The sequence below is a fragment of the Phoca vitulina genome, unplaced genomic scaffold, assembly GCF_004348235.1.
Source record: "Phoca vitulina isolate PV1807 unplaced genomic scaffold, GSC_HSeal_1.0 scaffold11, whole genome shotgun sequence".
NCBI lineage: Eukaryota > Metazoa > Chordata > Mammalia > Carnivora > Phocidae > Phoca > Phoca vitulina.
In genome coordinates this window covers 45,677,863-45,702,359 of record NW_022589714.1, presented here as the reverse complement: position 1 = coordinate 45,702,359, position 24,497 = coordinate 45,677,863, and the positions used below count along the sequence as shown (strand labels likewise).

General features: G+C 46.3%; 1 protein-coding gene across 5 annotated transcripts in view; it reads left to right on the top strand.

The window, feature by feature from the left end:
- Positions 1-14,823, top strand: part of CUNH6orf89 (chromosome unknown C6orf89 homolog) — a 37,699-nt gene extending 22,876 nt beyond the window's left edge. For all 5 annotated transcript variants that reach the window (XM_032409912.1, XM_032409914.1, XM_032409915.1 and 2 more), the window contains 5 exons: positions 1,678-1,832; positions 1,965-2,104; positions 3,439-3,568; positions 6,382-6,505; positions 9,392-14,823. In XM_032409912.1, coding sequence (XP_032265803.1) covers positions 1,678-1,832; positions 1,965-2,104; positions 3,439-3,568; positions 6,382-6,505; positions 9,392-9,486 — 644 coding nt within the window. In that variant the 3' untranslated portion in view covers positions 9,487-14,823. The remainder of the gene's footprint in view (positions 1-1,677; positions 1,833-1,964; positions 2,105-3,438; positions 3,569-6,381; positions 6,506-9,391) is intronic.
- Positions 14,824-24,497: the final 9,674 nt, after the last annotated feature.

Below are 24,497 nucleotides of genomic sequence, written 5' to 3'. Positions count from 1 at the left end.
CCCTGGCTGGCAGTCTGCCCACAACTGAGGCACGTGAGGAGGGGAGGTGGCAGCTGCCTCAAGGAAACAGGTTCTGTCTGTAAGAGATGGAGGGTGTTTGGAGGGTGCTCAGGAGACAAGCTAAGAACAAATGCAGTCCTTCCCTGGTGGGGATTTCCTCCGCCCCACTACTGTTGCCTTAAGAAAACAAGGAAAGGGCACTTGCTGTCAACTGCAGCAAATGTTTTGTGGTTAGGAGTCAGTTTCCAAGTGTGTTGATTGGTTCAGAGAATTGACTTAATTTCAGCCACATTTGGTGGTCTGTTTGTCTTTTGTTCTAGGCTTTCTCCCGATTTGGTTTCCGTTGGGTTTTAATCAGAAACCATCTGTGAAAATTTTGGATCCAAATTAGAGTTTATCATAAGCACATATCTCAGAGAACACAGAGGAAACCCAGAGTGGAACAGAAAGCAAACAAGAAATAATGCAATAACATTAGAAACACTGAGAAGGGCTGCATCCAGAGAGCGAGCCAACTCTTCAGCAGAGGACCTGCGAGAGAAGGGGGATGGCGAGGCAACTAGCACTCATATCAGGGACTGGTCGGCCATTCTTCCCTTGCTGACCAACCTGCAGCCCTGGGGGCTAGACACCATGGTTAGTGGTCCCTACCCACTTCTGAGCTGGGACAGAGCACTGTCTTTTTTTTTTTTTTAAGATTTATTTATTTATTTGGGAGAGAGCCAAAAGGGGGGTGCGGGGGGCAGGAGCAGAGCGAGAGAGAATATCTCAGGCAGACTCCCTGCTGAGCGCAGAGCCCATCTGAGCCTGATCCCGTGACCCCGAGATCATGATCTGAGCCAAACCAAGAGTCCCAAGCTTAACCAACTGTGCCACCCAGGTGCCCCACAGAGCACTTAGTGGGCACATACAATTCACTTTACCCCAGAGATGGGCCCATGAGAAGTCCTGTCTCTTCTCCATCTTTTCTCGCTCCTCTTTCCCAGAGACATCCTGGCCTCCACTTGGAGACGACACACAGTGGGGCTCATCACTGATGGTGGGACCACCCTTTCTGCCTGCCCCTCCCCCATGTGCTGTAGACTTTCAGACATTTGGGTCACGGGTTAGAAAACAGTGGGACAGGGGTGCCTGGGTGGCTCAGTCCATTGGGCGGCTGCCTTCGGCTCTGGTCATGATCCTGGGGTCTTGGGATCGAGCCCCACATCCGGCTCCCTGCCCAGCAGAGAGCCTGCTTCTCCCTCTCCATCTGCCTGCCACTCTGCCTACTTGTGCTCTCTCTCTCTCTCTCTGTCAAATGAATAAATAAAATCTTTATAAAAAAAAAAACAGTGGGACAGCTCTATCTCCATCCCCACATTGCTGAATATCTTCTCCAACTGGTTGACGTAGTTGATTTGACTTAGGAGATACATATACATATTAAAAAATATTTTCCATGAAGTGTAGAAGAATATACTGAAGAACATACCTCTCCTGCCCACCCCTCTCCCCTGTGCCATCTACACCCTCCTCAGAGGCTACTTATTTCACGTGTACCTTTTCGGAGGTCACCAGTGCTGATCATCGTTAGCTTTTAAAAATCACTGTATCTTTCCTTTTTACTTTCATTGCTGAGGCTGAGGGTTTACCCGCTGTGTTCTGCATCTGCCTTCTCCATATCCCTTCCTCTCACAGACTTTGACCCTTGGTGGACAAACAACTGTGAGCAGAATGAGTCAGACCCCATCCCTGCCAACTGCACTGGCTGTGCCCAGAAATTACCCCTCAAGGTAATGCTCCTGGAAGATACCCCGAAGAAATTTGAGAGACTCCATCCTCTGGTGATCAAGGTGAGCAAGAAGCCTGATTCTCCCACTGATAGGTTATCCGTTTAATGGCTCACAAGCATCAGGCTCTGTGACATGCCTGAGAAGGAATCCTGTGTTGGTTTTTGTCTTGCTTTTGTTTTCTGCCTTGCCAAGACGGGACAGCTGTTGTTGTCAGAGGCGCTTCAGCGTTTCCTGTGCCAGTACCCCGAGGTAACGGAAGGCTTCAGCGAAGCGTTTTTCAACAAGTGGTGGCGCTGCTTTCCCGAACGGTGGTTCCCATTTCCGTATCCGTGGTGAGTGTGGAAGAGGGCACTTAGCCTGCATGTGGTAGAAACCGGGCAGACCAAGTGTGAGAACAGTACTAGCTACCACTGAGACCCTCCCCTGCCTCGCACTGGGTAGGCACTCTTCAAGTCAAATGATAGAACCTCACTGTTGAAAAACCAGTGATGAGTCCAAGAGGTGTCTCAAGAGGGCTGTCACCATAAGTACACACTGAGATTGCCTGATAGCATCATAATTTATTTCTGAGGACATGTTTAACATTTGTGTTTGTGCATCCTGAGTGTTGAGGGCTAAAGAGAAAGCATGAAGAATAGAAGGGAAACTTCATTTCCTGGCACTTCTTTGTGCCAGGCTGTGTGCCTTAGTGGTTAGTGTCTGTTCCTCACTGGTGATGCTCATAATAGCTGTAGGAAGTAGGAATTATCACTGTCATTTTTCAGATCAGAAAAGTGGGAATCAGAGAGGTTAAGTACCTTGCTTAAGGTCACCCAGCCAGGACTGAAACCCAGGTCTGTCTCCCTCTTCCTCCCTGTGTCCTGTAGAAGACATGGTCAGGGCGCGTGGGTGGCTCAGTCCGTTAAGCGTCCAACTCTTGATTTTGGCTCAGGTCGTGATCTCAGGGTCACGAGATTGAGCCTCCCATCAGGTTCTGTGTTCATCAGGGAGTCTGCTCTTCTCCCTCTGCCCCTCCCCCGGTCACGCTCACTCTCTCTAAAAAAAAGAAAAAGAAAACATGGTCCATTTTTGGGGTGAAGGTTGCTCTCCAGAAAAAAAGAAGGAAAGCCAGTTTCCTTCTAGAACCATTCCAAAAGAGAATTAAAATTGCTTTTTTGGTCTTTTTGTTAGATAATTTCTCAATGCTTCTGTCTTTTTTAAAATTTGCCATTTATTTGCCTGATCGAATACTCTGGTTTAACTAGTCAGGCTTCCCATTGCATGCCATACCACCTTAGAAGAAAGTTCATGATTTTTGCCTCCTCCTCCTCCCTTCTGTTCTCCCGCCTGGTCTGCTGTTAGTTACTTCAGTCTCTTTTCCAAGATAGAATGAATGGACCATTTCTTTCCTTCCTCTATATGTTGTTTTAGCTGGATTTTATAAACACCCCACCCACATGGACAAATTATTGGCTGTGGAGTTATGTGTGTACGTGTGCATGTCACAATTAATTGATTTGGCATGACTGTTATTCATTAACCTAATACTTAAGATATTGTCCTGATATTTTTCCCTGTTTACCCACCGCCCACAGTTTTCCCACCCTTGCTTAGCTCTCTGTTAGTCATGGAGATAGAAGCTGGCTTGCCCAGCTGAATTGCTTTTGTCTCTTTCAAACTTTTACAGGAGAAGACCTCTAAACAGAGCACACATTTTACGTGAGCTTTTTCCTGTTTTCACCTACCTGCCATTTCCAAAAGATGCCTCTTTAAAAAAGTGCTTCCTTCTTCAACCAGAACCTATTGTGGGTAGTAAGGTAGGTAATTTTGAGAGGACTTGGGTCTAGAATTCTCCTCTTTTGGCACCTGGGCTGATGTCATAATCCCTTCCTTCCCTGCATGTCAACTCAGAAGGTGAATTGAAGGGACACCCACATAATCTACAGTTCTCTCCGCCTGTTGCTAGCCAGGAGACCTGCAGTGGCCCACCCTTCCACAAAGCCATGCTTACAGAAAGTCTCGTTACCTTGCAGATCTGTTTCCTGCCCTTGACACCTGAGGTCAAGCTGCTTTTCTACATTAGAAAGTAAAATCCTGAAATTTAAAGGGACTCAAGGATGCAGTTAGTCTGACTTCCCCACCTCAAAGTAGACAGCAGGCAAGCTATAAATGAGCAGCCCATCTTACTCATTTTGTGGATAGGGCCACTGAGCTCCAGAGAGAGTGAATGATTTGCCCAAGGACACAGCAAGTTAATAGGAGGGCTTTACCCACCCCGCCACCAACCCCCATTCCAGGTTACCTTTCCCCAGAAATAAACAAATGAGAAACTTCAGGTGGAGAACTGGAAAAGCGAAAAGCGTGAGAGGGTTGGGGATTAAAGGGTGGCCGGGATGTGCCTGAGGCAGGCAGACCAGTTTGGATAGCAACACTTAGTCCACGGCCAAGTACCCAGAGCCCCCATTTACCTCTCTGGGGCCAGTGGACTGAGTCAAGCTGTTCTATGTTGTGTCTTTTTACTTTTTTCTCTGAATTGCTCTCCTGTTGAGTCTCATTCCTGAGGAAGGTTTTTGAGTTTAGATTGGTTTGGAAGAATTACTAGGATGAAATTTCCCAAACTGTGACCCTTACCAACTTCGGGTTGTGTTTTCAACCTCCCAGTACTATTGTTTGGCTCCAAATTTGCTGAATCGTGGTAAAGGAATTTCAAAGCCTATAAAAAACAATCATTTTGTCTAGAAGTAAGAACTTCTGTCTGCCAGCAGTAGGGTGGAGGTGCTGGGCTCTTGCCTCAGATTTTAAAGAAGTTTATTCTGCTGTTCCCGGCTAGAACTCAGGGCCGTAGTATGATTTCATCTTCATAATGATGATATAATTCTGGGCGAGAGCTTTTATCTTTATCTTGGTTTTCCCACTTGAATCTGAAGTTAATTTCACCAGTCTGCTTAACAGGAACACCGAGGATCCCAGCCAGAAGGTAAATACTAAGTTACTCAGACGCCTATCAGAGTCATCTTGTGGTTCTCAAGCATGTTTTGGGAAGGGGAGTGATCCAAATAGGCAAACATCCTGAGAGTCTGGTTTCTTAGAGCATCTGCTCCCCGCCCTGGCCCAGGCTCTCCTTTCTCGACAGCCTCGTTACTCCACCCTGTTGTCCACATCCCTGGACCCTAGAGCCCGGTAAAGTCATATGTCTGTGGGGCAGCCTTGGGATAGAAAATAAGCAGTGGGGATCCAATTGTAAGAGGCACTGGGGAAAGAGGTGAGGAGCTGGCTCCCAGGCCCACATCACCCAGTCCACAGGGTCGCCTGGGGCTGGCCTGCTCCATCCCGTTGTCTGTTTCTTCCCCTCCTGGGGGTAGAGGCACATGGTCCCACCCCCTCTCAGGCCTGGATGAAAAAGAGCTACATCCACTGGGTTTTGGTGTCCTGGGATTTCTTTAAGACTGCAGGTGTCAGGGCCTCTGCCAGTCAGTCGTAAGCCACTAGTCCTCCTTAGTCGTCCTTCTATCACGATGCTGGCAGTTGAATGGCTCTAGTGTTGCCATGGAAATAGCATCCTGGCCAGGACCTGTGGGAGTAACAGAGAGACCAGGGTTGGGGACAGGAGAAGATAGGGCCCAGACCAAAGCTCTGGAGGGACCCAGTGCTCTGGAGGGCAAACCAGGATGTGGCCTGGGGAGCTGGCCTTCAGACCCTTGTGTTATGTGGGCATAGAAAGGCTTTTCCTGGTGGAGACAGGGAGGAGAGGCCCTAAAGGTTTTCTCTCACCATCTAGGTTGGAAGAAAAGCCTGAGCAAGATCAGCCCGGCCTCTCCCTTTGTCCCTACTCCCTGCCCACCCCAAGACCAGGGTTCGCAGCCGGACCTGGCACAGAACTCTGTGCGTTGGTGGCGGTAGTCTGCCCTCCCAAGTGCAGTCGCTACTGTGGGGGCGCAGAGCCTGGCTGCCTTCTTAGGGTTCGAAATCTAAGGCCATTCTTACTGTCATTAGTTTTTCATCAGTAGTGTGATATATCTGTTCACCCAGGTCTTGCCCAGAAGTGTGAACTTGAACTTCCTGCTGTTCAATTCTCCTCCAAACCCTGGCAGCAAGAAGTACTATTCCATGGAACATTGCCCAAAGGAAATGCAGGCCATCTATTTCTCTGAAAAGTCTGGATCCAACCAGACCCTTGGAAGATCATATACTTAGACCACTATGTGTTGGCCTCTCCTAGACGTCTGTTAAATTGTACGTAGATGATTTGCCTTCAGCCTCCTTTGGAGCTGTGGCTAGAAATAGCCGTGAATTATGAAGCTCGTGCTAGATCTGTGTTAGGGCTGGGGCTGAGGAAGTCTCCCGCTAAATCACAGTGTCTCTTTAGGAGAACCCACAGAAGAGATCTCAGTACCAGGAGATAGGGACACTGAGTCCCTGGTCTCAGTACCAGGAGATGCCAGGTTTAGGAGCAACTAGTTGGTTTTTGTCCTTTGGGCATAATTGTGAATTGTGTCATTGGTTCTCTTTTCTTTTTCGCTTAGGCTGCTAGAAAAGTCAGAGCCATATATATATTTTTGTATGTTAATCTCCCATGCCACTGGTTTTTATTTTGTTTCCCTTTCCTTCTCCCTTGTTTTTTTTCCTCCAGCTGCATAGGATGCATGACCTGTTTATCGTTGGCAGCGGTGAGGCAGTGTTGCAGCTCGTCCCCCCCGCCCAGTGCCAAAGGCACTGCCAGTCGCTGGCGACGCCGCTAGAGCCAGGGGACATTGGTAGGTGGGGCCCCGGGGGCAAGGTCAGCCGCAGGATCTGTGTAGTTTTCAACTCAGAAACGATTGTGAGAATTAAATATTGTCTTCACAAAGTTTCAATTAAGTAGAATCAAAAATAGGCTTCTTTTATGGGCAGAGTCAATATTTATGCTTAGGTGGAACAATATGCTAAGGAGGAAACGTAGCACAGAGAAATGCTTCCTTGTATATACATTTAGAATGCGTGATGTGTCCATCGGTCTTAAAAGTTTCCAGTTAGAAGGCATTATGGGAAATGCTTAGAGCCATCCTTTATTTCTCAGATGAGGAGATTGAGACCCAGAGAGGAGAGGTGACCATCCCAAGTTCCCATCAGCTAGGCAAAGCATTAAGCTTTACGTGTCCACTGCAACAGAGTCAGGCCGGGGAGGTACAGTTCTAGATTCGAGGAAATGCTTTTTCTGCCTGTTTTGCTCATAAAACAGCGCAAGCAGTATGCAAGGGCAACAGCCCCGTGGGGAAGTATTACCTTCCGTGTGGGTCCCACAGCCGGGGGCCCACCCCATAGTCATGACTCACCCTTGGCTCCATGATATCCCAACTGTGGCCTGTTCTGTGCACTATAGTCTAAAAACCTATTCCAAAAAAGCAGGTTTGAATCAACTGCTGTCCGTAGCAATCGGTTTGACAGTAGAGTTTTCTTGGCAGAAGCAAATACCAAGTGTTACTATTGCCCTCTGTGTTTCTTCTGCCTCACGAAGCCTAGGGGAAGCCTAGTGCCCGTGACAGAGCCCAGGCTGGTCTTCCCAACTGATTTCTTTTAATTTTACCTCTTCAGAAGACCCTGGTCGCTGGAAACCTTTCCCCTCATTTGGAAGTAGGGTCCAGACTGCAAACTCTGACAAGCTTTAATCCACATTACATAATTTTTTTCAGTTTAGAAATGAAAATAATGCACAAATTAAGCATTAACTGATAGTGGAGCACAGCTGGCCTGGCCCTTGGGAATTACTGCAAAAAGAGGATTTTTGTGTAGAAATTGTTCTGAAGCTATTTTCCTGTAGTGGAGTGACCCTTCCATAAGGCAGGACTGTTGCACGAGTCTGTGTGGCATTTGGGGTTGAGTGTATAGTGATGCTTGAAATAGTTTCTGTCTTCTGTTCTACAAATGCCTGACAGTTCAGACAACTGCAGACAACACCTCAGTTATCCAAAGTTTAGGTTTCTGGATCCCACAGACATCTAGAATGCAAATTATAGAATTAAGGGGAGTAAATGGATGACTGGCAGTGATCAAAGGAGATTTGAGCATCAAAGCCTGGTGGGAATAGTGCAGAAAGCCTTAGATCCAAAGCATGATCACCTGCCGTGCTCTGACTGGCTGGTTTGCTGACCAGAAGGAAAGGAGGCCTGTGGGCGGCAGTGTCTGTGAAAGGCCAGCCACAGGACAGTGATGTGGGGAAGGATGGGGGCCTGACTAGAACAAGAGGAAGAGGGCAGGTCTGGGAGAAGAACGGGGTGGCGGGGTTGGGGAGGACAGCGGGCTCCTGAAGCAGTGGCAGAAACAGAAGCCGTGGCTGTGGCTGCCACAGTTAAAGACGAGGACCGAGAGGACGTCTGCCTTCTTCGGCTCAGGTCATGATCCCGGGGTCCTGGGGTTGAGTCCTACATCGGGCTCCCTGCTCAGCGGGGAGTCTGCTTCTCCCTCTGCCCCTCCCCCGATCGTGCTCTTTCTCTCTCTCTCTCTCTCTCTCTCTCTCTCAATAAATAAAGTCTTTAAAAATAAATAAATAAAGACAAGGACAGGAAAGCAGACCCTGACAGCAAAGGAGGATAATTCAGGGCTACTTGTAGGACAGCTGGCAGCTCCAGCACCTTGGGGACCCTTAAGAATCACGCTGTGACAAGCAGGTTCTGTGGTTTTTGACAAAATAACATTGGCCTCTGAAGGCCAAGGGGAAGGGGACAGGGACACAGATCACCAGAAAACCCGTGGTGAGAGGCATTTTCAAGAACAATGTAGGGGTCAGGCCTCGGAGGCTGACGCTGGTGAGCCCACACGTGTGCAGTGATTGAAGAGTCACTGCCCATAGTGACCTTTCTTGAGTCACCAAGTAGAGGTTAAATTCTGTTCAGTGCTCTCAGTTTAAAGAAAGGTAAGGTACATCATACTCCAGAGAATTTTCCATCAGGAGATTATTGAAGTGTTCAAGTTTTTAAAGCTTTTACTTTTACGCCACTTGTAATATAGGTCAGTGTTTCCTTAACCGTTCCTCAGATCACTGATGACCCTTGGGGATGGGAACAGGAGCCCCTTAGAAAGGCGCTTGGCAAATAGGGCTGTTGGGTCAGTTGATTTTGTGAACTGCCTGTCTTGTCAATATATAGTGCACATTAGTGTACCGAAGGCTCCAGAAGCCTTGGTGGAACCTAGTGTTTCTCAGACTTCCTTGACCACGGAACCCATTTTCCCTGGACTATCTTGCGGGATGCTGCTGTTTGCAGAACACGATTCAGGACATGTTGGTTTGAGCTAATCGGGATGTTCTATAATGAGATGGTATTAGAGATCACATTAGGGGAATTGGATGGGGGGGGTCCTACTCCCCCTCGGAACTCGTCCTGTCTTCTTGCTGATAAAGATGACACGGGCCTGAGAATTGATGCCCAGCTCCAGCCTCATCTGGAGCATCCTGCCTTTGTACACCTGTTGAACTGAGTCCTCGTTCCCCAGGCTAGTGGTGGTGATGAGGCGCTTTGGTTCACAGTGGCTCCTGCTGGATGTCAGGTTACACGGAAGCCTGAGAACTGGGGCTGTTTATGCGAGGCAGACCTGCCTTGCTCCTGCCCACAGGTGTGCCCCGTCCCTGACATTCACCTGCTGTCCTGTTGCTCTTTCCCTTCAAGGCTATGCCAGCGCTGCCCACTGGAAGGTCTACGTGATAGCCAGAGGGGTCCAGCCTTTGGTCGTCTGTGATGGAACCACCCTCTCAGAAGTATAGGAAGCAAGGACTGTACAGAGGAACAACTTAGAGAGCTGAAGACCAGACTGAAAGGGGAGAAATAAAAACGATGAACCGCTTCCCAAGGCTCCCTAGTTACCTGCCCTGTGCATGCGTGTATGAGCCAGCCGTATGCTGGAGGTCGTGGCCACAGCCTGGCCCTCCCAACTCTTCCAGCCTGTAGCTGCTTGGCCAGGACTTTGCCAGTACCTGCCTGTGAGAGACTGGGCTCTTCCATCTTCCACACCTTTTGGAACCGCAGCCTCAAGGCTGCCCCTCAGGCAGGAAACGGGATTGGTGCCTTCCCTTTCTCGCACAGCCTGATCCCCTCTGCCGGCTCCCTGGCCACAGAGAGGGCAGCCAGCAAGTCCTGACTTCAGAGCCATCCCTTACCAGGTGAGCCTGCTTGTCCTGTCTTCCTGGCCACACCAGCCTGTACTTCTGTGGAAAGCCATGCCTGATTAAAGAAGTCATTGCAGTTTCCCCAGCAGAATGGAATCTAGAAGCCAGTGAAACAGGATTAAATAATCTCATTGCACTCGAGAAAGGCACTGCTTTCCCCAGTGTCCATGACTCGGAGTCTCAGTGATGCCAGGGTGGAGTCTGATTGTAATGGAAATGGTAATTTCTAAGGTAATACTTCCCTCCATTTGATCAGGGTCTTATGCCCCCCGCTCCCTTCCCTTCTCGCTTGCCTATCTGGATGGTTTCTCAGAAATTGGACTCCCGGTCCCCCCCTCCCTGGCTGGTCCAGAGCCCTTTACTGCTGAGGCAGCACAGTTTCTGTCAACTGGGTTGCATTTACCAAGTGTCTTCAGAGGGGATGAGTTAGAGCGCTGGCCTGGGGAGAGGGTGCCTCCCCGGGTTTGATCTTTAGGGTCCAGCTTTCTGCAGGGAAGATGTTTTACAGCTGTGTCAAGCTGATGTTGTAATGTGGTTGGGGAAGGGACTCCAGACCCAACGTGTTTGCCAGCTGGGTGTGCGACTCTGGGATCTTCTGTCTTAAAATGATTTTTCTCTTTGTACTAGGAAACAAGGTGAGGTATTTTTATTGTTCGTAAAAATATAAAGCTATGTTCTTTCAGTTGGGTGATTCCCTATGCTCATTGTTTTCTCCAAGTGCTTTTAATATGTATTAATCAAATGGTATAAATAAGGATACTTTTCTTCCTCTTTTTTTCTCCCCCTTTATTCGTTTATTGAGGCTGCTAGATACCTGGCCTCTAGTCATGCTGTCACCAAGCTGAAGAAAAAAACCCGACTGTGGCCCCTGGTTCTGAATCTCAGAAATCAGATGAGTACAGGTGTCCATGGCAGAGTGAATGGACCAGAGGCAGACAGTGGCGAGAGAAGGAGGTGTGACTCCTTGCAGGGTCCTTCCTCTGAGTGCTTGGAGGTGTCCTTGTACCTTATCCCTGGGCCCTCCCTTAGCACATCTCCCGAGCAGGAGCAGCCGTGGGGATCAGCAAGGCACTGAAAGACTTGCTTTGTGAGCCTGTAAAGGACAAGAATGGTTCACAGAACTCAGGGTGGAAATAATCGGCCTCCATGGACTTCAATGAAATTAGGATAAACGGTACCTGAGGGAATTTTTCCTTAAACAAGTCTGCGCATTGTGTGGGTTAATACAGGAAAAACAAAATTTTTTGTACATATAAAAGTCATGCTGCTGAGCAGTTATGATTTAAGAGGTCTTATTTCAGAGGGATCATTTCAAGGCCAGCTTTGCGCAAGCTTTTCGAGCCTTTGCAGTGTCCTTACCCCTGCTGTGCATGGAGAAGGATTATATGTAAACAAGTTCCTTAGAGTTTTCTTCAGTTGGGCCCTTCGGGTTAACAAAAGAGGGTTTCTTAGAAGGAAAAGAAACTGTTTTGATGATTGAGATTTCTATTTTGTCTTTATGAATTACCCTGTGTTCCTTCCCCATTTCACTCCTGCCCTTCTCACCTTAAATGTTCATAAAATATCCACTTCAGCTCAAAACTGAAAACTGAGAAACCCTTGGCATGTGTTGCTGTTCTGAGGCATCTCCTGGAAAGTCCCCTAAGCCCCTGAGCTGTCTACAGTGCAACAAAAAAATGGTGTGGCCGCAAAGAAACAGATTTTCGTGCATTTCCTAAGCTTAAAATCTATCCTGTTCAGAATTGAAGGTCAATTTCTGTTAAGGGAGAAATTTTCCAAAGAGAGTTTTCAGCTCTTAATTACTGGATACGTAGAAGTAATTTGCCTTCTTCTGAAGGCAATTCTGATAAGCAGAACACAGGAATGGCTTCCCTCAGGAATGGCCTGGATTGGCAGCCCGAGACTTTGTGTGAGGGTGCTGCTCACCCAGCTCTCATGGGAGCAGCAGAAGTCCCTCCGCATGACCCTGTGTGCAAAAGAGGGTCATCAAGATGAGGAGGAAGGGTCGGGGGGCATGGTGGGACTACCTAACCAACCCCCCACCTCCACCATAAGAAGAACAAAATGCTCACAAGTTTTCGAGTGTTTACGAAGAGGTGACATGGTGGTGACCTCCACACGTGGGTTAGGTTCACTTTTCTTGTAGGCACCCAGAGTAGAGACTTGTATCCCCAGCTCTCTCTGGGGAGAAAGGCTGCTTTGGCACCAGTTTGAAGCATTTATGTCCAGATGCCCTGACGTCAGCAGGGGCCAGGTATTGACAAGACATTACACCTGTTCAGGCAGAACTTATCCTCTCCCCACACTCAATTTTTTTAGGGAAGGGAGGGAGTAAAATATTATGGTTTATGAACATAGAATCTAGGGTCGCCTGGCTGGCTCAATCAGTGGAGCATGCCACTTGATCTCAGGGCTTGTAAGCGTGAGCCCCATGTTGGGTGAAGAGATTACATAACAATAAAATCTTAAAAAACAAATACACAGAATCTACTTATTTTGTGAAGAACAAAACAGTTTAAGAAATGGGCAGATTTGGACTCATTTTCTGAGGGAAAGAATAGTAACATTTGTCCAGTCCATTCTAAGAGGGCCTCAATCTCCGTGATCTCCTTTAATCGTTACTCAGTCCTGTCAAGTAGGTGTTAGATCCTCATTTTACAGGAAGCATTTTACAGGGCTTAGAGCAGTTAACTGCAGGTCAGTAGGTAGTTGGTTTTGCAGCACATTGTTTCCCTGCCTCAGCACAGTGTGGTGCCCGAGAGCGAAGCTGTGGGTTTAATTGCCTGGGGCGTGTCTGCACTGGGTCAGGAGGACCTCGGGAGAGGGTCAGCAAGCCAGGAACTCTTCAGGGTTTGTTTTCAAGATTGTTTTGGACAGAAAGGGAACAGGAGAGAATCTAACCAGATGACTTTTATAAAAATCCTTTCACTTTCTCCCTCCCCATTTGAAAGCTCTTTAAGCTGTGTCCAGCCATTTTCCCATCACACACGTTTCCAGATGTGTGACCAGAAGAGGGACTCTGCCCAGTTCCAGTTGTGGCTCCCTTTAGAGTTTACCTCACTTGTTTGTCAGCTCTCCATTTTCTCGTCCCTTCTTCCCAAATCCAGCATAGACCTCTGTGTAGGAGCAATTTGTTTTTTAAAAACTCTCAGTCTCCTTCGCTGCAGGTAATGGCCTCACTCATTTTAATATAGTCTGGGATGAGAGTTTGCTCCTTCACCAGTGGCTTCCATAATGAGCATTCAAAACCCCAAAGCAAATGTTCACTTCTTACCTAATCCTTGCCCACAGGAGAAGGCCAAGTTGTAGGGGAAAGAGCCAAAGCTGTCTGGTTACATGGAGAGAAGTGATCGTGACTTCTTGAGAATCAGTTCTTAATCAGAGGGGTCCTTTAGGCTTTTGAGCTCTCCTAGTGATGGAGGAGAAACTCCTGAGTTCACGAGTTCACACTCATTAACTTTCAGCGGTGACCCATCACCCACTAAAATTAGAAGAAGGAAAGCAATGTGGGATGTGCTTTAAATGGCGTTTCTCCCCTTTTTTTAAATTTAAATTTTAGTTAACATACAGTGCAATATTGGTTTAAATGGCATTTTAGATTGAGATTCTGTTTGGAGCTATGCATGTTGTACCCAGCGCCGATGGGTGTCTGGGCCAGGAGGCTGGAAGGTGCCAGTGCTTATGGGGATAGCCCTGTAGCAAATGAAAAATGGGAGGCTCTGGGAGTACGCTGTGTCGCCATCAGCATCTCCCTGGCCTCCTCAGCCCCAGCCTCCTGATATCTAGTGGCTTCTTCCACAAAAGCATCTCCCAAGAAGACAGACAGGTGCTCCCCTGTTTGCACCACACCCAAGTCGGCCCACCCTTGGACACAGTATGGTTTTATGCGCTGGCCTTTGTGAGAAACCGTCCAGCCAGCTTGTCTCTTGTCCAGGTCCCTTAGTGTCTGGTTTCCCTGCCCTGCATAATTTAAGCATTAGAGCTAAATACATCTGTCATTTTCCTCTCTCCGGAGACTGGGAAATGTCCAGAGCTTTTCAGAAGAGTGGAGAGAAGAAATGTTATGTAACTCCTAGTGGAGGCCTGGAACCGTCCAGACATGGTGGGGCTGGGGCTGACCCGGAGACCATTTCCCCTCCACTTAGTGCGTCTGTCAATCGGCAGCATGGATCCAAGCATGAGCCCCAGCTGCAGGCACCTGAGCAGAGAAGGGAAACCAGTCTAGAGTTTCAAACAGAAACTGGGCAGTCAGGCCATCAGCTGTGCCAAGCTTAGTTAACCTCATTTCCTCACAACAGCTCTGTGGGGTAGGTGAGGTCATCCTGTGAAGCCACTTTTACTCAAAGATCAGCCGTGTCCCAGCCTCCAGATTCCAGCTCCTCAGGACACTTTTGGCCCTTTCAGAAACAAACTCTCTCTTATCCACAAGAATTTGTGACAGGATCAGACAGACACATGGCATTCCCAAGAACCCCTAGTCTCATCATGACCGGCAACTTCCCCCCCCCCCCCCCGCCAACTTGTTGCCATAGTGTCCCCCTCAGAAACATGTTGGCTGTGGTCTCTCTCCTCCCTCCCTCCTGTGGAAGGGTCAGTAACAGACACCTAGGCTGGGGGAGCAGACTGGAGGGGCAGAGCTAAGCCAGCAGCTAATGCTCAGCCTCTTCCCCACCCTCGTCAGGGACAGGCGTTGGGACAGCTGCCGTGCATCTTCAAGGGAACCAGGGAAGGTTCCAGTAGGCCGAGGGAGGCAGACACCTGTCCCAACCACGCATGCTCCAGATGGTGTGCGCTGTTCTAATACATGTTCGGTGCAGAATGTTGACGGTAACTTAATGTACTGCAAACTTGTAAAGACTTCCGCCATGTAAAGAATGTATGTAAATGAAAGTTTTTACTTTTGCAATTAAAAGTGTGTATGATGGTTGATAAGAACTTTGCTATACTTGGTGTCATTCTTAAATTTCCAGATTTCTCTTCCCCCATAACTCAGGAGACCTCTAACCACATCGTACTCATTAGGCAGCCCTGAGGGGCTTTCAGGGGCCTCCCGGTCACCTGTCCCCACTGGCGCTGTCCTCTCTCACATTCTCTCCCAGCTTTCCTAGATTCCTCTTTTCTCCCCATCCCTGCACTTTGCCTAGAAATCAGATGAGACCCTGGTTGCCTTTTTCTGTCTCCCCAGCTGGCTGCACATTGTCCAGATGCCATCATGGTGTCACCTCCCCTGTGGATGTCCTCGGTTCTCCTGGGAGGTCAGCCAGGCCCCTTACTGGCCCACGGTAGCTAGCTGCCACTGATCAGGGCCACACTCGGCCCTCAGTTAACCCAGTGCAGGTTTGAGTTAAGTCATTTTGCTGTGTTCATATTTTTTTTTGTAATTTCTTTTTTATCTACACACAAGTTTTATATAAATGTATAAATAGAACTATTTCTTGGGGCGTCTGGGTGGCGCAGTCAATTGAGTGTCCGAGTCTTGGTTTCGGCTCAGGTCTGATCTCCGGGTCGTGGGATTGAGCCCCACGTCAGACTTCACGCTCAGTACAGAGTCTACTTGAAATCTTCTCTCCCTCTGCCCCTCCCACTCATGCTCTCTTTCTGTGTCTCTTTCTCTCTAAAATAAATAAATCTTAAAAAAAAAAAACAACCCTATTTCTTACATGCTGCTTAGTGTCCTGTCTTACTTTCCTGCGTTTCTTGTTGCAGACTTTTCCCTCTTCCACATTGCTTACTCCCTTCCTGTGTGTCTTTCCACGGTCTCCTCCATGCTCTCTAATCATAATCATAAATCAAGATTTTTGTCATTGCTTTATCAAAAATGCTGTCATATTACAGGCACTCATTTGTTGCTTTGCTTACTCAGTATGTCCCAGAGTTTTCTTCAAGTCAGCTGGTGTAGCTCTAATCCTTTTTAATGGCTGATATTCCATGGTGTGGATATGCCATTTATTTCACTGTTCTCTTATTGAGGCTAAGTCACATCCTGCTCAATGATTATTGGATTATTAGTCAAGAAGTTCGGAGTTAGTTTTAAAAATACTTGTTTTGGGACACCTGGGTGGCTCAGTCAGTTAAGCGTCTGCCTTCTGCTCAGGTCATGATCCCAGGGTCATGGGATCAAGTCCCACATCGGGCTCCCTGCTCAGTGGGGAATCTCCTTCTCCCTCTGCCTGTCCCTCCCCCTGCTTGTGTTCGTTCTCTCTCTCTCTCTCTGAAAAATCTTATAAATAAAAATAAAAATACTTGTTTTTACAAAATGTATATTCATCCTTTGCTCCAGCTAATATATGTTCTTCAAAAATTCAAAAATCATCCCATTCCATGGTGCTATTCACTTACCTTTTTGAAAGCTGGACTTCAACAAGAAAAAAGGGAGGAGGGCTTGATTCCATGTGAAAAGGTGGCAAAATCACTAGTTTTCAGTCCCCTTCTCTCTCTGTAGCACTTGGCTTCTGTGAGACTCACTATTCCCTTCCTGAAACTCCTCTTTTCCACTTCTGTCTCCTTTGTAGTATTTTCTTCTGCCTGTCTCCAAAACATTGGTCTCCCCCACCTGTCCTGCCTTGGGCTCTCCTCTTTTCTCTCTCCCTGGGAGAAACACTCTCCCTGCAAGATCTCAGTCCTGTGTTGTCCTCTCCACCCGGGGCCAAGTCACCTCCAACCTATGCACACAGCCCACACTTCTCGCCTGAGCCCTAGTTTGTACACGCGAGTGTCATGAGCTCATTCCACCCGTTCTCTCCAGAAGCACCTCTAGTTCCTGCCATGACTGTGGCAGCCTCGGAGGGCTCCTGTCTTTTCTCTCAGCCTCTGCTGATCAGGACCAAACTCTGGAGAGTTCTGCCTCCTTGTTGCATATCCAGCCCCACCGCCACTGTCTCAGGTTAGAACCTCACAGTTCCACTCCTGTCTCGACTCTGCCAGTAGTTGCTTGTTTCCCAAGCACACCCCACCCTCTCCATTCACCATCCACAGAGCTGCCACAGTGCCCTTGTTAAGGCACGTGCCCCCTTCCTTGCTCAGCACTCCTCAGTGACTCCATTACCCACAGGACACGTGCTGGTCATCCCCTCCAGCCTCAGTCCACTCCTCCTTCACTGTGCCTCACTTCTACTGAACCATCTCTAATTCCTAGAAACATCTAGGCTGGTTTTTCTTCTTCTTTTTAACCACAAAACTTCATTTTTTTAGAGCACTTTTAGGTTCACAGCAAAATTGAGCAGAAAGAGTTCCTATACACCCTCTGTCTGGCCCCGTACCCCCACCCCACCAACACAACCTCCCCCACTACCGGCCAGAGTGGTACATTTGTTAGAATCGATGAACCTACGTTGATACATCTTTGTCACCCAAAGTCCATAGTTTACATTAGGGTTCTCTTGGTGTTATACATTCTATGGGTTTGGACAAATGTATAATTACATTCATCCATCACTACAGTATCACACAGAATAGTTTCATTGCCAGAGGATTTCAAAATCCTCTAGGCTCTGCCTATTCATTGCTCCCTCCCTGCTAACCCCTGGCAACCACTGGTTTTTTGCTGTCTCCATAGTTTTGCCTTCTCCAGGATGTCAGATAGTTGGATTTATATGGTACGTAGCCTTTCCAAATTGGTTTCTTTCACTTAGTAATATGCATTTAAGGTTCCTCCATGTCTTTTCATGACTTGATAGCTCACTTCTTTTTAGTGCTGAACGATTATCCATTGTCTGGATATACCACAGTTTATCCATTCACCTACTGAAGGACATCTCAGTTGCTTCCAAGATTTGGCAATTATGAATAAAGCTGCTGTAAACATCTGTGTGCATCTTTTCACATGGACATAGTTTTCAATTCTGTTGGCTAAATATCCAAAGAAGCATGACTGATGGATCATATGGTAAGAGTAATGTTTAGTTTTATAGGAAACTGCCAAATTTTCCAAAATGGCTGTACCATTTTGTATTCCCACCAGTAATGAATGAGAGTTCCTGTTACACCATACTCTCACCAGCCTTTGGTATTGTCAGTGTTCTAGATTTGGGCCTTTCTAATAGTTGTGTAGTGAAATCTCATTGTTGCCTTAATTTACAATTCCCTGTGACATGATGTTGAACATTGTTTCATATGTTTACTTGCCATCTGTGTAGCTTCTTCGCTGAGGTGCCATTCAGGTCTTTGGCCCACCTTGTAATTAGGTTGTTCGTTTTCTTATTGTTGAGTTTTAAAGAGTTCTTTGTGTATTTTGAATAACAGCCATTCATTCATTCATTCATTCATGTAGGCTCTATGCCCAGAGTGGAGCCCAATGCAGGGCTTGAACTCACGACCCTGAGATCAAGACCCGAGCTGATATCAAGAGTCAGATGTTTAACCCACTGAGCCACCCAGGCGCCCCCAGATGTATCTTTTAGAAACAGTTTCTCCCACTCAGTGGTTTGTCTGCATTCTCTCGACATTGCCTCTCGGTACTACAGAAGTTTTACATTTTAGTAAAGTCCCGCTTCTCAGTTGTGTCTTTCATGGATCATGCCTCTAGCATTGTACACAGAGTCCTCACCATACCCTAGGTCATCTAGATTTTCTTGCATGTTATCTTCTAGGAGATGTATAGTTCTGTGTTTTACATTTAGGTAGGATCTGATTTTTATGAAGGGTGTAAGGTCTGTGTCTAGATTCCTTTTTTTTTTTTTGCATGTGGATGTCCAGTTATTTCAACACCATTTTTTGAGAAAATTATCCTCACTTTATTGTATTGTCTTTGCTCCTTTGTCAAAGACCGGCTGCCTGTATTCATATGGGTCTATTTCTCACCTCTCTATTGATTCTGTTGGTCGTTTGTCTTAGTCTTTTGCCAATACTGCACTGTTTTGATTACTGAAGCTTTATACTGAGTCTTGAAGTTGGATGGTATCAGTTTTCGACTTTGTTCTTCTCCTTCAATACTGTGTTGGTGATTCTGGATCCTTTGCCTCTCCATATAAACTTTAGAATCAGGGGCACCTGGCAGGCTCAGTCGGCAAAGCATGCAACTCTTGGTCTTGGGGTTGTGGGTTTGAGCCCCACGCTGGGTGTAGAGATTACTTTTAAAAAAGTCTTAACAAAAGAAAACTTTAGAATCAATTTGCCTATATCCACAAAATAACTTGCTGAAATTCTGGTTGGGGTTGTGTGGAATCTGTAGATCAAGTTGCATCCAGGTTGCTGTTAGTTCGAAGTTGTAATTCCTATCCCATGATACTATTTGTGAACTTCGATATGTCCTTTCTTTTGCTCAGTTTGAATTCCAGCTTATTAATAAGTGCACATTCCTCCAACATGACACATGTCCTTTAGGCTTTCTTATTAAGTCCAACTGACAAGCCTCCAGACACCATGTTGAAGACATATTTCACACTTATTTTTTCCAGAATAATGACTTTATTATTTTTGTCAAAGTGATACATTCTTCTTATAAAGAATTGAAGATAATTCATGTGATCTTATGAAAATCTCCACCCAGGGATAATTAATAACATTAGATGAACAGTATATGAGGCATCCCTAGGATGCTTCTAGCTAGGTGAGATAGAAATGCTTTTATTAAAATGGAAGTAATCATGCTATTTAAAGAATAAAAGAAAGCAATTTTATGTGAATCTAACAGAAGAAAAAGAAACCAAAGTAGGCATTTCTTCCCCACAGAAAAAATGTCCGTTCCTAAAAGATCTCTCTGAGGTTAAGATTATGAGAAACCTCAATAAACTAGAATGATTCTTAATAAGGTTTTCTAACGTCAGGCCCCACACTCAGCGGGAAGTCTGCTTGAGGATTCTCTCCCTCTCCCTCTGACCCTCCCCCTGCTCACATGTGTACTGTTTCTCTCTAAAAATAAATAAGTAAAATCTTTAAAAATAAGTTTCTCTTTTTCAATGGCATGGTTCAAGGCTCTGAAGATGAGCAAATCGCTTGCTCTTTCTCTCACCTTATCTCTTCCTCTGCTTCTCAATTTGTGTTAATCTGTACGTATATTGATATTCTCAAAACCCATGCATTGCCTTCTGCTGTGAAACCATAATTCTCAAAGTTACATAGCCCTCATCTTATATTTAAGCTGATTTGTGACTCACTCGTAATACTTTCACCATCACTTTTCACCCCTGAATTGTTTTCAGACTCTTACTTGGCTGAATTTCATCATAAAGTTCCTCAAGCATGGCTCATGAACGCTGTTACCTTCTGTGTTTGAGAATGTTTCTGCGGTTTTTATACTTGAATGCAACTTGGCTGAGTAAAACATTCTTGCATCACACTTCCTTTTGCTCAGAACTTTGGGGACATCACATTGTCATGTGGCAGCATTGACTGTTGGTAGGGACAAGACGGGCCAGCCTCAGAGTCCCCCTTAAAATGAAGGCGATTTTCTTCTTCCCCCCCTTTTTTTTTTTATTTGTCTGCCTGAAGAATTCCGTCTTTCTGGTTCTTTATCAGTTTTTCCTGGACTAAAGGGTGCTCTTTTGAGTTGCATTTCCATTCTTCTTTTGGGGAAAAATGCCTTATATTTTCTTTCTTTTTTTTTCTTCCATTTTTATTGAGAAATAATTGACCCAAGTCACTGTATAAATTTAAGGTGTCCAGCATGATGGTTTGATTTACAGATATTGTGAAATGATTACTACAGTAGGTTTAGTTCACATCTGTCATCTCGTATAGATACAATAAAAAGGAAAAAAAATTTCTCCTTGTGATGAGAACTCTTCAGGTCTAGTCTCTACACAGCTTATATGTTCTTTATGAATACTTTTTCTTTTCCATTTGTGGGGTTTTCTGTTTCAGATGCTGTGTTTATTCCTTTGTTTCATTACCTTGATCTTTTACAACTATGGTGTTCTCTCTGTTTAATACTTATCTTTTTTCTCATTTCCCATAATTCTCTCAAGCCTCCCCTCTAGATCAATTTATTTTTTCAGCCATATCCACTTGTTATTTCTGATCCATTAGTTTTATGAAAGTGCACTCAGTTTGTTCTCTTACCTCATTCTGTCATTTCATCTTTGCTTACTTTCTTGAAATCATGTTGTTATTTAATTTTTCTGTAGTTCAGCATGCTATAGGGAATTTTTTTCTGTTCTTTAGATGACGTTTTCTTCTAGACTTGGTTTTCATCAGTTATATATGCGTGTTCCTCTCTTTCATTTTTTTCCCATATATTTGTATAGCTACCATACCATTTTTTTCAATGTCTTGTGCTTAATGTGGCTGCTCGGGCCAGGTCTTTTGTTTGTACCCTCTGGGTATATTCTCAATTCCAACAGCATCTGTGCCCACCACTAAAATTTAACAAATGTTAACATTTTTATCATATTAACCAAGTATTGATTTACACAACCATTTAGTACTTGCTACAAAAGCCCCATTTTTGCTCTTTCATAACTGAGGACTCTCCTCACCAGGTAGAGCTGAGACTCTCTCTCCTTCCCTTCCTGACCTCAAGTTTTCTTCACTCTGTTCTAATCAGGAACTCATATTTTCTTACCTACCATATTCCATTTTCTCTTGTTTAAAAAGAAAAAAAAAGAATCTTGGGGCATCTGGGTGGCTCAGTTCATTAAGCAACTGCCTTCGGCTCAGGTCATGATCCCAGGGTCCTGGGATGGAGCCCACATTGGGCTCCCTGCTCAGCAGGGGTCTGCCTCCCCCTCTCCCTCTGCCCCTCACCTGTGTGCACTCTCTCGCTGTCTCAAATAAATAAATAAAATTTTTAAAAATCTTATTTTCCACCCACCCCCCCAAGGGAAAGTATTGAAACTATGCTAACAAAAATCTAGTAAATAGGGTGCCTGGGTGGCTCAGTTGGTTGAGCAACTGCCTTCAGCTCAGGTCATGATCCTGGAGTCCCGGGATCGAGTCCCGCATCAGGCTCCCTGCTCAGCAGGGAGTCTGCTTCTCCCTCTGACCCTCCCCCCTCTCATGTGCTCTCTCTCTCCTCTCATCCTCTCTCTCAAATAAATAAATAAAATCTTTAAAAAAAAAAAAAAAAAAAATCTAGTAAATATAAGAAAATACAGCAGGCATACTTGGGTTCCCGTGTGATGTGTCTCCAGAGAGAAGTGTGAGCCTATAAACAAGCATTCCTGTTTATATGCGTCAGTCTCTTGGCAGTGCCCAGGGAAGCACCCATTTCAGGGCCTCCAGGGCAGCGACGCTGGGAGCTGAGGGCCAGGGCGACGCTGTGGTTGGTCCTCCCACCTCCAGTTTCCTTTTCAGGCCTCCAGGAAGCCAGCCATGACTGCCCCTCACTCCTGGCGAACGCCGGCCTTACCCACACACGTTGCCATTCCACAGCTGCGTCCACACTAAGCTGCAAGGGAAGTGCGGACAGCTGGGAACGGAGTGGATGGGAATCACCGGCAAAAACCAGGCTGTGAGCTCCCTGAGGGCAGGCTCTTCATGAGCATTTCCTCACGGATGCTGCAGAGTGAGAACCTCTCCCAGAGAAGGTGAGACCTGAGCAAGGCTCTCCCAGGTATTAACGGACTTCAGTATGTGAAGGAGGGGCAGGAAGATGGACATTCCAGCAGGAGGAGATGGGAGCCTGACATGGAAAATGAAGGCACAGAGGTGGGAACACCATGATGTGTGCAGGGGATTGGAAGGAGGTTGGCAAACACAGGGCGTCATAGGGTAGGCCAGGTCGTGGTGGCCTGGGTCCAAGCAGAGGAGTTGAGCTCAGATGCGACAGGCGGTAGGAGCCATTGGGTTCCTGAGAAGGAAAGACACATGTGAAGGGGGTGTTTGAGAATCATCAGCCTTTGATTTACTTTTGGCTTTGATTTTTACTTTGATTTACAATTGGCTATTTAAACTTCAATTAATTAAGGGGCGCCTGGGTGGCTCAGATGGTTAAGTGTTGTCTGCCTTTGGCTCAGGTCATGATCCCGGGGTCCTGGGATCACGCCCCACATCGGGCTCCTGGCTCAGCGAGGAGCCTGCTTCTCCCTCTCCCTCTGCCTCTCTCCCTGCTCATGCTTTCTCTCTCTCTGTATCTCTGTGTCTCAAATGAATAAATAAAATCTTTAAAAAAAAAATTAAACTTCAATTAATTAAAATAAAACATGAAGTTCTTTAATCACACTGGGCACATTTCAAGTGCTTGATAACCATATGCTCTTAGTGGCCACCATTTTGAACAGTGCAGATAATGAACAGGTCCACAGAGTTCCTTCGGACAGTGCTAATGTTTTAAAACATACAAACTAGTTTTACACGTTGTGTGGATACGGAGTGCTTAGTAAAAGTACAATGGAAATCATGCAAATATCAAACAACACATTCAGACCAAGGTTACATCTAGAAAGGTGAGAATGCTTGCGTCCAGAGAAGGGATGCTGGGGGCTTCCATGTTTTATCTCTGAAGCCAGATATTATTATCTATATTATTATCTATACTTTATTTTATTATCTTTTCTTTTACCCAAATGTGGGTAGTGGTTACTGTGTTGGATAGCCTGGGTCAGATCCTGCTAAAACTTGTTTTTCTCTTTTTCTTTTTCTTTCTTTCTTTCTTTCTTTCTCTCTTTCTCTCTCTCTCTCCCCCTCCCTTCCTTCCTTCCATCTTTATTATCTTTTTTATTATCTATACTTTATATATATTTTTTTTAATTTATTTGAGAGAGAGAATGAGAGAGAGCAAGCACATGAGAGGGGGGAGGGTCAGAGGGAGAAGCAGACTCCCTGCCGAGCAGGGAGCCCGATGCGGGACTCGATCCAGGGACTCCAGGATCATGACCTGAGCCGAAGGCAGTCGCTTAACCAACTGAGCCACCCAGGCGCCCTATACTTTATATTTTTATATCTATACTTTTATCTATGCTTTTTTATTATCTATACTTTTAGTCTTTTACTATGACCACTTCATAGTAAAACATTTTTTTTAAAGATTTATTTATTTTAGAGAGAGAGAGAGAAGCAGGGAGGGGCAGAGGGAAAGAATATCAAGCAGACTCCTCACTGAGCGTGGAGCCCAACACGGGGCTCAATCTCATGACCCTGAGATCACAACCTGAGCCAAAACTGAGTCGATGCTCAACCAGCTGAGCCACCCAATAGTAAAACATTTCTAAAGAAGCTGGGCTGGACATTGGTGCACACTGGGATGGAAACTGAGTATAGGACAGACAGGACACCAAAATGGCTTGGATTTCTTGCCTGGGAGACTGGGCAAAGGGACTGGGTATGGGGACATCTAACCTTCCTCATCCTGCATCCACACTATCCTATGTGTGCCATTCGGCTGTTCCCTTATCACCACCAGGGTCCTGCATCCTCTCCTCTGGTGCTCATGGCTATGGTTATCTAGCAGCCTTCCAGCTATGATGGGGTCCGGCACAAACACCTGCAGAGGCTGACTTGCTGGTCACAGACACCTGTTGGGTGTCCCTCCCGCTTGCCTAGCCACAGCCCCCGCACTCCCACCACATGCCCCTTTCCACAGGCTCCCCAACCCCAGCTCCAAAACCAAGCCGGGACCCATACTCCTAAGGACGTTACCCCACACTGGGTTCGCCTCTTGCTGGGTGTCCAGCCCAAAGACACATCCACGCCGAAGAGCGGGAAAAGGAAGGGTTTTACCTGCAACAAATCAG